The 14,019-nt window shown below is 45.9% G+C and overlaps 1 protein-coding gene across 2 annotated transcripts in view; it reads right to left on the bottom strand.

Moving 5' to 3' along the window:
- Positions 1-4,963: 4,963 nt before the first annotated feature.
- The window catches only part of LOC119276025, a 19,658-nt gene continuing 10,602 nt past the window's right edge, over positions 4,964-14,019 (bottom strand). For both annotated transcript variants that reach the window (XM_037556975.1, XM_037556974.1), the window contains 4 exons: positions 8,729-8,831; positions 8,543-8,661; positions 7,787-7,963; positions 4,964-5,973 (listed from right to left, as the gene is read on the bottom strand). In XM_037556975.1, coding sequence (XP_037412872.1) covers positions 5,227-5,973; positions 7,787-7,963; positions 8,543-8,661; positions 8,729-8,831 — 1,146 coding nt within the window. In that variant the 3' untranslated portion in view covers positions 4,964-5,226. The remainder of the gene's footprint in view (positions 5,974-7,786; positions 7,964-8,542; positions 8,662-8,728; positions 8,832-14,019) is intronic.

Here is a 14,019-nt window from a genome sequence, read left to right as displayed (position 1 = left end):
GGGTGGGAGGCAGGGAAGGGGCGACGACGGAGAGGTGGTGGGCTGGTGGGGGCGGCGGGGCGGTGTGGGGCGATGGGGAGGCGGCGGTGCTCGTCGGGCGGAGAGGAGAGGAGAAAGAGAGAGGGCAACGATGGGGGCGCGGGCCATTATCTTATTTTGAAGTGTTGCCATCCGTGTCGCCTTTGCCGTCCGCAAGCTGATGGCAACGGACTCTTTGTCGTTTGCTGGCGGACGGCAAAGAGGGGGCCTGTTAGGGCTTAATAGCCAGTGGGTCAAACACCCTCTTTGCCGTCAGCTAGCGGACGGCAAAGCAAAATAATGGCTGATGGCAAAGCATTACTTTGTCATCTGCTGTCGCTTTGTCGTCTGCTTTCTCGTGACTGATGGCAAAGACATTCTTTGTCGTCCGCTGACAGACGGCAAAGAGGTGGCAGATGGCAAATCTTCTAATTCTAGTAGTGCCAGTTATGAAGTGACTTTGATAGCACACAATGTATTCCTCTGGTATCCGGGAGTGACATGATCTCATGGCCAACAGATACTTGACATGAAGAAAGTTGTAGCAAATAAACTAAGTAATACGATTCGATACTAAGCTTACGGTTGGGTATGTCCATCACATCATTCTCCTAATGATGTGATCATGTTATCAAATGACAACTCATGTCTATGGTTAGGAAACCTTAACTATCTTTGACCAACGAGCTAGTCTAGTAGAGGCTCAATTGGGACACGGTGTTGTTTATATATCCACACATGTATTTAAGTTTCCGGCCAATACAATTCTAGCATCAATAATAAACATTTATCATGAACAAGGAAATATGATAATAACCAAATTATTATTGCCTTAGGGCATATTTCCAACACAATTGGTGTGTGATCACACCTAGAGCAACGAATTCATTAGTTCCATGATAATGACATTGTTCAATAGAGTGAATTCAAATGGCTCCTATGATGATATTGTTAATAGTTCTAACATCGCCTTTAGCACGGATGAGATCACGAAGCTCAAAAAGACAATCATCAAATTTAGGATCACTGAGCTTCATCTTATGAAGAGCAATTGTCTTATGAAGAATTTCATCAAGATTCTTAGAGAATAATTAGGATAGTGCTTTTCCAAATCTTGCTCAAGTTAAACTCATCAAATATATCAAGCATTTTATCTCTCCAAAAGTTATAGTACTCTCCATTGAGAATGGGCACTCACATCTAAGACTCCTCAAGGTAGACACATCCATCTTCCTCCAGTGGTGATTAATCCAAAGCAATGGAGACGAAATCGCTTACACCAATTGTAGGACCGAGAAGATAGGTCTAGAGGGGGGTGAATAGGCACTTAATAAGAAAAAGATGCAGTTTTTATTGTCTAGATAATTAGGCAGATTTTAGCACTAGTTAAGTTGCAACCAATACTTTCTACACATGCATATCTAGAGATAGGGAAGTGGAAATAGTACGACATGCAAGTGCAAGGAAAGTAAAGGGGGTAGAGATAGGAAGATCAAACGCAATGAAGACACGATGATTTTTGGTGTGGTTCCAATAGGTGGTGCTATCGTACATCCACGTTGATGGAGACTTCAACCCACGGAGGGTAACAATTGCGCGAGTCCACGGAGGGCTCCACCCACGAAGGGTCCACGAAGAAGCAACCTTGTATATTCCACCATGGCTTATCCACATGAAGAACTAGCCTCACTCAGGGTAGATCTTCACGAAGTAAGCGATCTCCTTGCCCATACAAACTCCTTGGTTAAACTCCACATGATCTTGGAGGCTCCTAAGTGACACCTAACCAATCTAGAAGACACCACTCTCCAAAAGGTAACATGTGTTGTTGTTGATGATGATCTCCTTACTCTTGTGCTTCGAAAGATAGTCTCCTCAACACTCAATCACTATCTCATAGATTTGGCTTGGGGTAGGAGAAGGATTGGAGTGGAAAGCAACTTGGGGAGGCTGGAAATCAAGGTTCGAATGGTTGGATTGGAATGCCTTGATCTCAACACAAGTGTAGGGGGTTCTCTCTCACAAAATGGATATGGGAAGTGTAGTTTCGTCTTGGTTGCTCTCTTTGAGAGTAGGTGGTGGTGGAGGGATATATATATATATATATATATATATATATATATATATATATATATATATATATATAGCCTTCACTAAAGATCTAGCGGTTACTCACTTTATGCCCTACTCAATGGAACCGATCATAAATCTCCGAGGCACCGAGTAGTGCAAAAGATTCGAGCGTTAGACATTTTGGTGAGACCGAATGGTTTCGCTCGGAGGCACCGAAGTGTGATGAACTAAGCAGTTCCTCGCTTCAGTAATTCAAATCGGTTTCACTCAAAGATTCCGAAGTGAAACAAATGGGTTACAAAAACTCGGCACGTTTACTTCGGCGGGACCGAATGCCATCTTGGTGTCACCGAGTTGCTAGGGTTTAGGTTGTGGCTGCTGTAATGGATATCTCGACGGGTCCGAATAAGAGTGGTTCGGTGGGCCTGAGATACACTTACGGTTTCGGACAGATAGAATGTGGGAAAGTGGTTGAGGGTTTTGAGAGCAATATCTTGAAGCAGAGCAAATGACTCATGATCAAATCCTCAGCCCCTTTTAACAGTATTAGCTCTCTTATGGACTCAATGTGATCTTTGATCACTAAACCAAAAATGCAGAGTCTTGAAGCTTTTGCCAATGCTTGTCCTTTGTAGCTTGAGGGGTCCACAATCACATGTCCTTGCCAGGCCTACGTTGAACTGTATACTAGATGAAAATCTTAGTCCAACAATATGTATGTTGACAGGAATTACCAAAACCACCAAGGGAGCAAATGTGCTTTCACATTACTGAGAAAAGAAAACATTGAAAGTGTTCTCCGAGTTCCCTGAAAGTTTCTAGAAATAAGCAATGTAAAACTATTCCCTTAGTTCAACACTGGAACAATGCAATCTTATATTTTGCAAACTTACATAATGTGGTAAGCCCTTTCTGCATTTTCAAACTGTACCTTTGGCATAAGCATATTATCTTTCCTTCTAAAAATAAGAAGGCCACCTCATGTGATAGCCTATGCACATGCCTATGGATGCAAAGTAGAACAGTAGATATTTGATGTTTTTCTAGAACAATATGTTGAAACTCCGATTTCTTGGAAAACAAAGAATGGTGATTGAGTTTTTGTATCATTGAATCCCCATGAAGCAAAGTGCATGCACAATCTAACAATCTCCTAAGATATTATTTTTTAGCATCCTAAGGTATTTATTCATGCTCCCCGCAAAAAAAAATTATGCAAGCAACATCAATAGGGTACAATTCTATACTTATTGGGCCATGCTATGCGTCAGCCGGCGGGTTTTCTTTTTAAAGATCTGTCGCCTCGAAAGCTGTCAGATCTGACACAATGTAGCACCCGAGCGTCATTATCTATTTTTGCAATAAAAGTCTTGTTGTGGAACCTTTTGCAACAAATATCTTGTTGCAAAAACATTTGCAAAAGAGGTTGTGTAGCAGAAAACTTTTGCAACATAGATCATGTTGTAGGATTTTTTTTTTCATCTTCACTTTTTTGCAACATAGGTACTGTTACGGAAGAACTTTTGCAACATAGGTAGTGTTGCAGAAATGTTTGCAATGAAAATGGTGTGCGAAAACGCCTCCATCATTGCCGATGCATGTCGCAACATCGTCACCGCTTACACAAACATCGACGACCGCCGTCAAATCATGCAATGGCTCCGCATCGACCCGCTTTGAGCTGGTCGTCTCTTTGCAGCCTCGCAGTCATGGCGTACAACCAATCTCAAAACCGTTGCCTCCGTAGCAGCGCGCGTCAGTGTCGGCGCTAGCGGCAATGCAGCAGTCCCCGTGGCAGCCGCCGACTGGCCCCCACAACATCACCATTGGCCTTGCAATAGCGGACACCTACAGCAAATGGTTGCGTGTTCCAGCAATGGGGCCACATTGGCGGTGTATTGTAGCTTGGTGGGGCGACAGCTTGCAGTTTGCACCGGAGTTGGACAATGACTTGATTTGGAGAAGGTGAGACGTATGGGGAGGAAGACAGCGGCTAGGAAGAGATAAGGTTGTGCGGGAGTGGATGACTCATGGGACGCATGACTAAGAGGGGGATGTGGCCGAAGCCAATGGTGTGTTGCACTCCGCGCCACACGATTGAGATGATCTCACGACACATCAGGCGACCGGCGTGAGCGAGTTATCCGCTGGTTGAGCAGAATCATTTCTCATACTTAATTTTCGTACGGCAACAATATATTAGTACACGGCCGCAAGTTCAATAGTCATCAAAGAATGGATCAACAATTGCCATTCCAGAATTGGCCAGAATTGTTTTGGTTTAATTATAACAAAAGATATACACTGCTCTACCTGCAAGATTGAGATACACCAAGAACACATACTAGGATTCAGATGGGTCACGAACTGATTGCATGGCCTTTAACATTATTGCAGACATGATCACATGAACATGGACATATGCAACTTGAGAGTCACTTTAGCATTCTAGTTGGCATGACAATTTTCCAACAAATAGAGTCAAAAATAGTTTCGAGCAGGAGTACAACAATGACTTCATTGAGTTGTACATGGACAGATAATGATCCAAGGATTGGGAGCTCAGGAGGCAAAACAATCTGAGGAGCCATGTGACTTCAGAGATCTGTCTGACTAAGATGATTGGGGGTGGAGGGTTGGCAACGGTGATCAGGTTGACTGAGAATTAACTTGGTCACCTGAGAATTAGCAATCCCGTAGTATTACACAAAATTATGTGGTGTTTACCTTTTTTCTCACAAGAGGCCCCTGCCTATCACATGTGAAAAGATAGGGCCCACCCCCAAAAACAACCACCCTATGTGTCCAGATGGGACTACAATTTATGAGCAATGACACGACTGCAATAACCCATACACCTTGGAATTTCAAATTCCAAAAGCGGTTAGAATTTTCAACATTCAAATTCCAAAGAGGATACATTTGTAAAACCAACAGGATAACATGACAGCAAGGGCGTTAAATGACTAATGCTAGTTTCCTTTACATTTATACATGCACTCACACAACCCTCTAAAATCTATTTGGACTGATCAGGACATCTTATATGTTGTATATATTGCAAAATAGTAGTAATAGCTAATCACATCTAAACAGAAAAGAAACTATTGTATACTTTGATGTATAAGTCAACCACTATTCTACTGTAGAATCTGCACCAGAGTTGTCATCGTTGTTTGCAAACTTCTCAATCAATATTTCCATCATTTTCTTGTACATTGGCATATAATGGTCGTTGATCATGGTATTAGATAGTCGGATCTTGCTGTAAAGATGTCTCGGTGTCCCGTATAATCCAACAGTGCACTCATCAGTGACAATAGGATCATCCGGACCAGCATCTGGAGGAGGCATGGCAACCATATGCATGATTCTACCAGGGGGGTAGAATTGCTGCCTCTCGAGGCTATCTGATGAGAAGGATTGCCTATCCTCTACATTCTTTAGGACAGCACTTTCCTCCTCCATTATTTCCTTGGCAGCAGCTGCTTCTTCCTCCCGGGTCCGTGCTTCCACTTCAGCTTGCCGATCCCGGTCTTTGTCAAACTCAAACCACAACTCACCGTCAGTTATTTCTTCTTCTCCATGCTCCCTAGAAGTTTCATGCTCACTCATAAGAGCCTCTTCTTCTGTTTCCTCGTGAACTGAAATACTAGTTGCAGCATACTGCAGCTCCTCTACGACCTCGGTGACATGTTGTTCTACAACAAAGGACTCTGAATCCACTGTGGTTTTAACATGGGTTTCTGCAGTCATTTCATCCTGACTTACAGCTATTACGCCTACAGGTCGACGGCGTGCACCCATGCATGCCCATGAAGACAGCGCTGACCGACTTCTTGCAACAGCCTGTGCTACATTCTGTGCTTGTTTCATCACAACCTGCATAGAAATATTTGTCAAGAAGGTCGCAGTAACTCTGGGTTTGGGGTTTGGTGGATAAAGTATTTACATATGATTAGGCACAAGGCTATCATGGAGTGCACTAAACATATTTTTTTAGGGGAAAGATTGCAATTATTAAAAAAATATTAGGTTCATTACAACCAGAGAGCACCAGCAGTGCCAAATCTAGTGGTAGTTGACCCAGATAGACTGTCCCCCTACCACTCATCTGGGTTTGCTTAGCTAATTCACGAGCAATCTTGTTGCCATCTCTCCCTATCTTCAGAAAAACAATATTAGTTCTATCCTACAGAAGCTCCCTGATCTCCATGTAACGCTCTTTCCGTGCTGCTAAAGGGATCACAGAAGCCATACTGTTTGATATAACAGCACACAATCAGATTCAACTATCCATACCAAGGGCAGCCTTCAGCCCAATGGCACTTTTAGCTACAGATTTTAATGGTATCCTTCAGCACTTTTAGCTGCCATGTAGTTCAAGCAGTCAAGTAGCCGTATCAAACTTCACATTGTATAAAAGAGACAGTAGCAAACTAGCAAGATGCAGAAGGATCACCCTATCATGCGGAGCACCCTAGGGTCATCACCATGGCCTTGGCTCCATCGCCAAGGGGCAAACGCATCACATATACTAAGGTGAACCCTATCCTTTATGCGTGTCTTCTTGGTTATCTCACGGATGGTATACTACTTGACCCTCCTACCCATTGCACCTATAGGTTTGAGCCAAATGACAAGTACGCATTGGAGGAGGTCATGCACAAGAGAGCACCCAAACCATCCGCTAGGGAAGCATGGAAGCAGAGAAGAAACCGCCGCGAAGTCACCAAGCATGAAGATGGTGTCCCAGAGATACCTCGGAGCCTCCAGGCCAACCTCCAGACCAGCCTGTGCAACCTGCTGGATATCCCGGCTGGCCCTGGAGCCTTAGCCACCTGGACTACCAGCCTCGCCAACCTTCTGGTGACCCCGGACCCTGCCCCGGAGCCTACGGACTGCCCAGGACCCTCCGGCCTGCCTGCGCGCATGAGGAAAGGGCACAACGAGCCCACGTATCTTTCCCACCTACTTACCTCTTCATGTCTAGGACTATATACCTCCTCCTCTCTTCCATTCTAGGGTTAGCTAAGATTAGAGACTCGAGAGAGCTTACCTCATCTACCTCCCCTAATGGGATCCCTCCATCTTGGAGAACAGCCTTCCATGGCTGTCAAGGCCTCCACCTTGGAGAAGAATCCCCTTTGGATTATCAAGACCTCCATATCCTTTGGATTGGAGAAGAACCATCTCTCAAGCACTACCCTTGTATCCGTTACTTCCCTTGTTGTTCTTGGATCTAGATGCACCTCACATATTGGCTTGTGATTTCAGGGTTACTTGGTGTCGATCTTGTCTAATTAGTGTTCTCTCTTGTGTTTTCTTGTGTATTTGTCCCCTGTTCTTTGTGATTTCCTAAAATCCACCTCCAATTCGTGAAAGATCGGGCCACCCTAGGGCTTGGTCCTATATCACCCTAGGCATTGTTCCAAATATGGGACAGTTAATCGGCATCTCGGTCAGTTAATCGCTACTTGGTGGGTAACCGACTAGCCGATTAAGTGATTTATCGGCCAATTAACTGAAAAATATCACCTATTTATCCCTACTCAACACCTGACCGATATGGTACCAGTTACCGATATCCTGAACATTGACCCTAGGTCCTAACAAATCCCCAGAACAAAACATTATGCGGTACATACTTCATCCATGAATTACAGTTTGCCAGCTTATGGTATAGGTATGTTACCAGGGTTTTGCTTGAAACAGGGCGTAGTAGTGCCCCAGCACCAGCAACCCTGGCTCTCGCACCAGAGAAAGACTGCAGGCGAGTTCCTAAAGCGGTAGCAGACCGGTAAACGGCATTCAGGAAACGTGTCTGCTGTATTTGATCTCTCAAGTCATTCAGCCATGAAGATGCCGTTACCTGGAAAAGGGAAAGGGATAAGATGGGAGGAGAATTAGACCCATTATACGGGATTTCGAAAAATGGGATCCTCACAGTGTATTCTGTCCGTGCAACAAAAAGTACAATAAATGAATTAAATTGAAGAGGTTATCGGTTTCTTTTCTTTAAAGATGAGACAGCACAAACTGAAGCCATTAACAATAGCTCAAGTTGGTGTTTAGTAGGCCTCCTTTGGTTTAGAGGAATCTTGTAGGAATTTCATAGGATAGGATTTCTATAGAAAAAATTGCTTTAGAGCCCTTTGGTTTTTAGGAATGGAATCCTATTCCTATGGAGGAATTCTTCCTATCTTCCACATTACATAGGAAAATAAACATGCCTAGACTCAATGGAAAAAATCCTATGATGTGAATCAAAGGGCATCTCCTTTCCTATTCTCATCTCCTATGATTTTCCTATTCCTACGATTTTTCTACCCTATGAACCAAAGGAGGCCTTAGGCTGTTTGAATAAACCTGGGTCATGCCCTAGGCTTCTAAGGACGAAAATGAGGATTAACATTGGGTGAAATAGCTGATCCTAAAAAAAAGGAGCTACCTCAGAACGAAGATCATCAATAGACGCAGTTGATACTGTAGGAACCAGATCAGCACCATTAACAATCGTGGTTATAAAGTGCTTGCCTGATTCTGCTAATTCCCATGTCATGCATGAAGCTGACAACAAAAATATCACCTATTACCATCTTGCTCAGCTAAATTTAAATGTATACAGTTGACATACCTGGGGCAAATGCAACACAAGTTGTTGTAGAGAACTCTGTATGTTCTCTTAAGATGTAAGTCAGTAATGCAGCAGTGCCACCACCCAATGAATGGCCAACAATCTAAAAAAAATAACTCAGCTATTAAAACAATAACATAGTTGAGGATGTTTGAATCAAACCAAATGACATGACAATTTCCACCATCAGTACAATATACATGTCAACATGTGTGTTAGCAAGCTAAGGATACAAGACTTCTTTTTTAGGACAAGGATACAAGACTTCTTTTTTAGGACAAGGATACAAGACTTTAATCAGCTAATGACAAGCACATTGCTAGGCTCTTCACGTGGGAGCTGTTAGAGTTATATTTATGGTGTGCTTTCGCCTTTTGCATTCTGGCCTTTGGCCTCCCTCCTGTACATGTATATATGATGGCTTCAGCCTACTGGTAATACAATGGGGCATATTTTCCTAACATGGTATCGAGCTAGGTTCTTTTTTTCCGCAACGATTGCAACTCGTGCTAATCATCCAGCTTTTCTTCTACAATGCCGGTTCCTGTTCTCTGATCGACGCCGCTTCGATCTGGTTCCCACAGTCCGGTCGCCGCTGTCGTCCTCCGGTGGTCGCCTTTCTCCAGGCCCGTCCTCGAGCGGCTCCCCGTCCAGATCGACGAAAGGCTCCCTGTCCAGATCAAGGGGAAGTGACTGAGTCTGGCTGGTCCGCTGCTCCCTCCCAGGCCGCTGCCGCCCAGCTCCTCCAGGCCCAGGTCAGCCGACGCCCCCCGCCTCCTCCGGGCCCGGCCAGGACGCCGTCTTCCCCCCTCCTCCTCCAGGTCCAGGCCAGGCCGCCGTCACCCCGGTCCTCCAGGCCTGGCCGCCGCCCTGGCCGCCGTTCCCCCTTTCGCTGCCGCCGCCGGCCGCCGTCTCCTCAAGCTCAGCCGCCGGCCGCCCCTGCTAGCTTCGGCCGCCATTGGCTCTTCAGTCGGCCGCTGAAGTCCAGCGCGTTTCTGCCACCGCCACAGGATTCAACGGGGATTTGGCCGCCAGTGGCTCCCACGGCTTCCACAACCACTCTTCGCCCATCCTCTGGTCGGCTGATTCCGGTGCTCTTCTAGCCTGGCTTGCCTCCGCCCATGTGTGTTGGTGTTTCAGTTGATTGAATTGGGGATCTTCAGGTGGTCTTTGTCAATTGGATAATTTCCTAAAAAAAAAGGAGAGAACAGAGGAGCATCATGTCTATGTCTTTGACGTCATCAGGTGCCGGATGATATTCAACGGTGTTCCCTACGTTGATCCAGTCTCGCATATACGTCGCCGCTCGGTGTTGGGTGCTCGTCCGTCTGTGACATTGTCCCCAACGGCGTCTTCAGAAGGCTATGTTGGTCGCTATTCGTCGACTCTTCTCGCGGCTACTGCCTGCGGTGGTGGCGCTTGCTCTACACCGACTCCTCTCGTGGTTTCCGCGCGCAGTGATGACCGCTCTACATCGACTCCTCTCGCAGTTTTTGCGCGTGGCGGTGACTGCTCTATGTCGACTCCATCAGTGGCTTTCACATGCGGCTCTACATCGACTCGCCACTCTCAGTCGACTCTACACGCGGCTTCCACGGGTGGTGGCGACTGCTCATCGTCGGCATGTGTTTCTACCTCGACCTCTTCCATCGTGCCTATGTCTGCGCGTGAGATTGAGCAGCTGCGATGTCTACTTGCTGCTTGGGATTCTTCACCGACAGGTTTTGCAGGTTCCGTGACTGACTCTTCTGGCATTGAGAAACCACCTTCTACACATTCAGGTACATCCTCATGGATTCTTGATACTGGGTTTCTTTTCATATGACTTATGATTCTTCCACTTTGACCTCCGTTCAACCTGTCGAGTCTTCTGTTCATGTTCTTACGGTTGATAGCACTCCCCACTCTTAGCTAGTTGAGGCACTCTTAGCACTTCTTCATTTCATGTTCCCTCTGTCGCTCATGTTCCTCGACTTACTATGCAGCTCATATCTGGTGGTCAGATTGTTGACTCTAATTGTAGGGTCATTCTCGACTTTGACTCGTGTTCTGATCAGGATTGACGCACTGGCACTTTGCTTGGTGCTGGCCCTCGACGCCCTGATGGTCTCTGGGAGCTTGACTGGCTTCGTCTTCCCTCAGCTGCCACCGCTGCCAGTCTCGCAACCCTTGTTGCTGCATCTACCAGCTCTTTTCAGCAGTGGCATCATCGTCTTGGCCATTTATGTGGTTCTCGCCTCTCGTCTTTGGTTCATCGCGGTGTTCTGGGCCCGTCTCCGGTAACGCTTCATTGGATTGTCTGGGTTGTAGGCTTCGTAAGCAGATTCAGCTACCATATCCTCACAGTGAATCAGTGTCCGAGCGCCCTTTTAATCTTGTTCACTCTGATGTTTGGGATCCGGCTCCCTTCGCTTCGGAAGGGGGTCATCGCTACTATATTATCTTTATAGATGATTTTTCTCGGTACACTTGGATCTATTTCATGTCTTCTCGTAGGTCTTAGCTATACACAAAAAATTTGCTGCCATGGTTCATACCCAGTTTTCCACTCCAATTCGTATTTTCCATGCAGATTCAGCAGGTGAGTATATCTCCCACGCACTGAAAGGATTCCTTGCTGAGCAAGGTACTCTTCCTCAGTTCTCTTGCCCTGGTACTCATGCTCAGAATGGTGTGGCTGAGCGCAAGCATCACCAGTTCACCACCTTTTTGACGGCGCGTGCGATGATGATCGCCGACTCTCTTCCACCTCACTTCTGGGCTGAGGCTGTTACTGTTAGGAAAGCAACTTAACTTTATTGAAGGCCCAAGGGGCATATATATATTACACATGACTTGAGGTGCAAGGAAACTAAACATAGACTAATAAGGACTCCTAGACCAATACTAATACTCCTTAACACCACACACACACACACACCCCTCTCAAATGCAAAGCGTATGCACAATAGCATTGCATTTGAATAAGTGTAATACTAAAAAAAATCATAATCCAAATCCACGTCTTGAGAGTGTCGTCGTAGCATGAAGAGTCTTCAAAACCTGTCGAGTCGCCAAAGGGGATAACGAAGAGATAGCACATCGAAGGAAGACACCGCATCAATAGAAGATAGAAAAGAAGTATCAAGAGAAGATGGGTTGTCGAAAGAAGATAGCACATCAAGAGAATGAAGCATTGCTTGAAGAATCATGGCCGATGAAAACCGATGGCGAAAGAAGCTCGACAGCAAGAGAATAGGCTTGGATCAACAATGCAAAGAGAGGACACATAAATCCTATAGAGAGGACAATGACCAGAAAAAGGCTGGCGGACAAAAGTTTGATGGACTCGCATGACATGAGAAACACAAAAATATCAACGGATTTGGTGGACGCAGTGGAAAATATAATAAGATAGAAGCTAAGAAGCGCACACACGAGACAAAGATGAAAAGCCATCGTATATGCAGAAGACATTGATTTTTTTGTTGTAATCAAGATCGGAGCGTAGCAAAAGCTAGCACGCGGCCACGTACTTGGCGGAAAGGCAGCAGCTAGCAGGCAAGCCAGGAGAAGCACATGCGGGCAACAGGAAGCAGCAGCATTGACCAAGATGAGATCCGGCTGCAGGCACGCTGACATGTGTGGACAGAAGCCTGCAGCTGCAAGAGAGCAACACACAGGCTGCTAGAGCTGTACGGGCGGGCCTACACGTGGAGCGGAGCCTTCCTGGAGGTGCTTCGAGCCGAGCACACACAAGGCGATGGTCCCGATCTGAGAGGTAGCCGCCATCGATGCAGATCGCGGGGGTGGTGGTGCCGTGGAAGACGAGATCGATCCAGAGAAGAACAGATCGATCGAGAAAAAAAGTAGTGAATCGTAAGGACGAGTTGCGGCGTCCGAAGACCTAAACCTAAGCTCTAATACCATGTTAGGAAAGCAACTTAACTTTATTGAAGTGCAAGGAAACTAAACAAAGACTAATAAGGACTCCTAGACCAATACTAATACTCCTTAACAGTTACCACTGCCACCTATCGCATTAACATTCAGCCATCTGATGCTCTACAGGGTGTTATTCCTCTCAAGCGTCTTTCTGGTCGTTCTTCTAATTATTCGGCGCTTCGTTTGTTTGGTTGCGTTTGCTATGTTTTGCTTGCCCCTCGTGAACGCACCAAACTGACCGCTCAGTCTATTGAGTGTCTTTCTCGGATACAGTGACGATCATAAGGGCTAACAATGTTGGGATCATGTCGGTCATCGAATGCGTATTTCCCGGGATGTGGCCTTTGATGAGTCTCGTCCCTTTTACCCGCGTCCATCCTCCTCGGCCTTTTCCACGGAGGACATCTCTTTTCTTACATTTTCGGATACACTTCCCATTGTGCCCAATATTCCTACTTCTCGCCCCACTGTTATAGACCTGACACCATCCACTCCTACATTTTCTTCTCCTCCCTCATTGCATGACTATTCACCTTCATCACATATACCTTCCACTTCTTCTCCACCTTCATCACCGACACATTCCCCGTCTCCACCACCAGTAATTCCACCTCTTCCCTCCTTTCCTTTCCATTATACTCGTCGTCCACGTGTTGTGGATTAGTCTACTGATGTGCCCTCTACTTCTGGTATGTCGTCTTCCGCCCTTGTCTGATCTAACACGTTACCCTCATCTTGTTGGGAGTCTTGTCTATCTCGCTGTCACTCGCCTGGATATCTCATATCCTGTCCATATTCTAAGTCAGTTTGTTTCTGCTCCTACTTTAGTTTAGTACAGTCACCTTCGTGTTCCACGATATCTTCGTGGCACGATCTCTCATCGTCTCTTCTTTCCCCGTTCCAGCTCGCTACAGCTTCAGGCCTATTCAGATGTTACATGGGCTGGTGATCCCTCGGATCGCCGTTCACTATCGGCTTACTGTGTTTTTCTTGGTGGTTCTCTCATTGCGTGGAAGACAAAGAAACAGATTGCAGTTTCCCATTCGAGTGCAGAGGCTGAGTTGCGAGCTATGGCTCTATTGACAGCAGATGTGACTTTGCTACGATGGTTGCTAGAGGATTTTGGTGTTTCTGTTACTACACTGACTACCCTCTTGACAGACAGTACAGGAGCTATCAGTATTGCGCGGGACCCCGTGAAGCATGAGCTTACCAAGCATATTGGGATTGATGCTTTTTTTGTGCGCGCTGGTGTCCAGGATCATGTTGTTGCTCTTCAGTATGTGCCATCTGAGTTACAGTTGGCGGACTTCTTCACGAAGGCCCAGACTAGAGCGCAACGTGGATTTTACCTCTCCAAACTCAGT

The sequence above is a fragment of the Triticum dicoccoides genome, chromosome 3B (genome assembly GCF_002162155.2).
Source record: "Triticum dicoccoides isolate Atlit2015 ecotype Zavitan chromosome 3B, WEW_v2.0, whole genome shotgun sequence".
In the NCBI taxonomy this organism is placed as follows: Eukaryota; Viridiplantae; Streptophyta; class Magnoliopsida; order Poales; family Poaceae; genus Triticum; species Triticum dicoccoides.
Note: the sequence above shows the minus strand (reverse complement) of the source record. Positions and strands in the feature narration are given on the sequence as shown.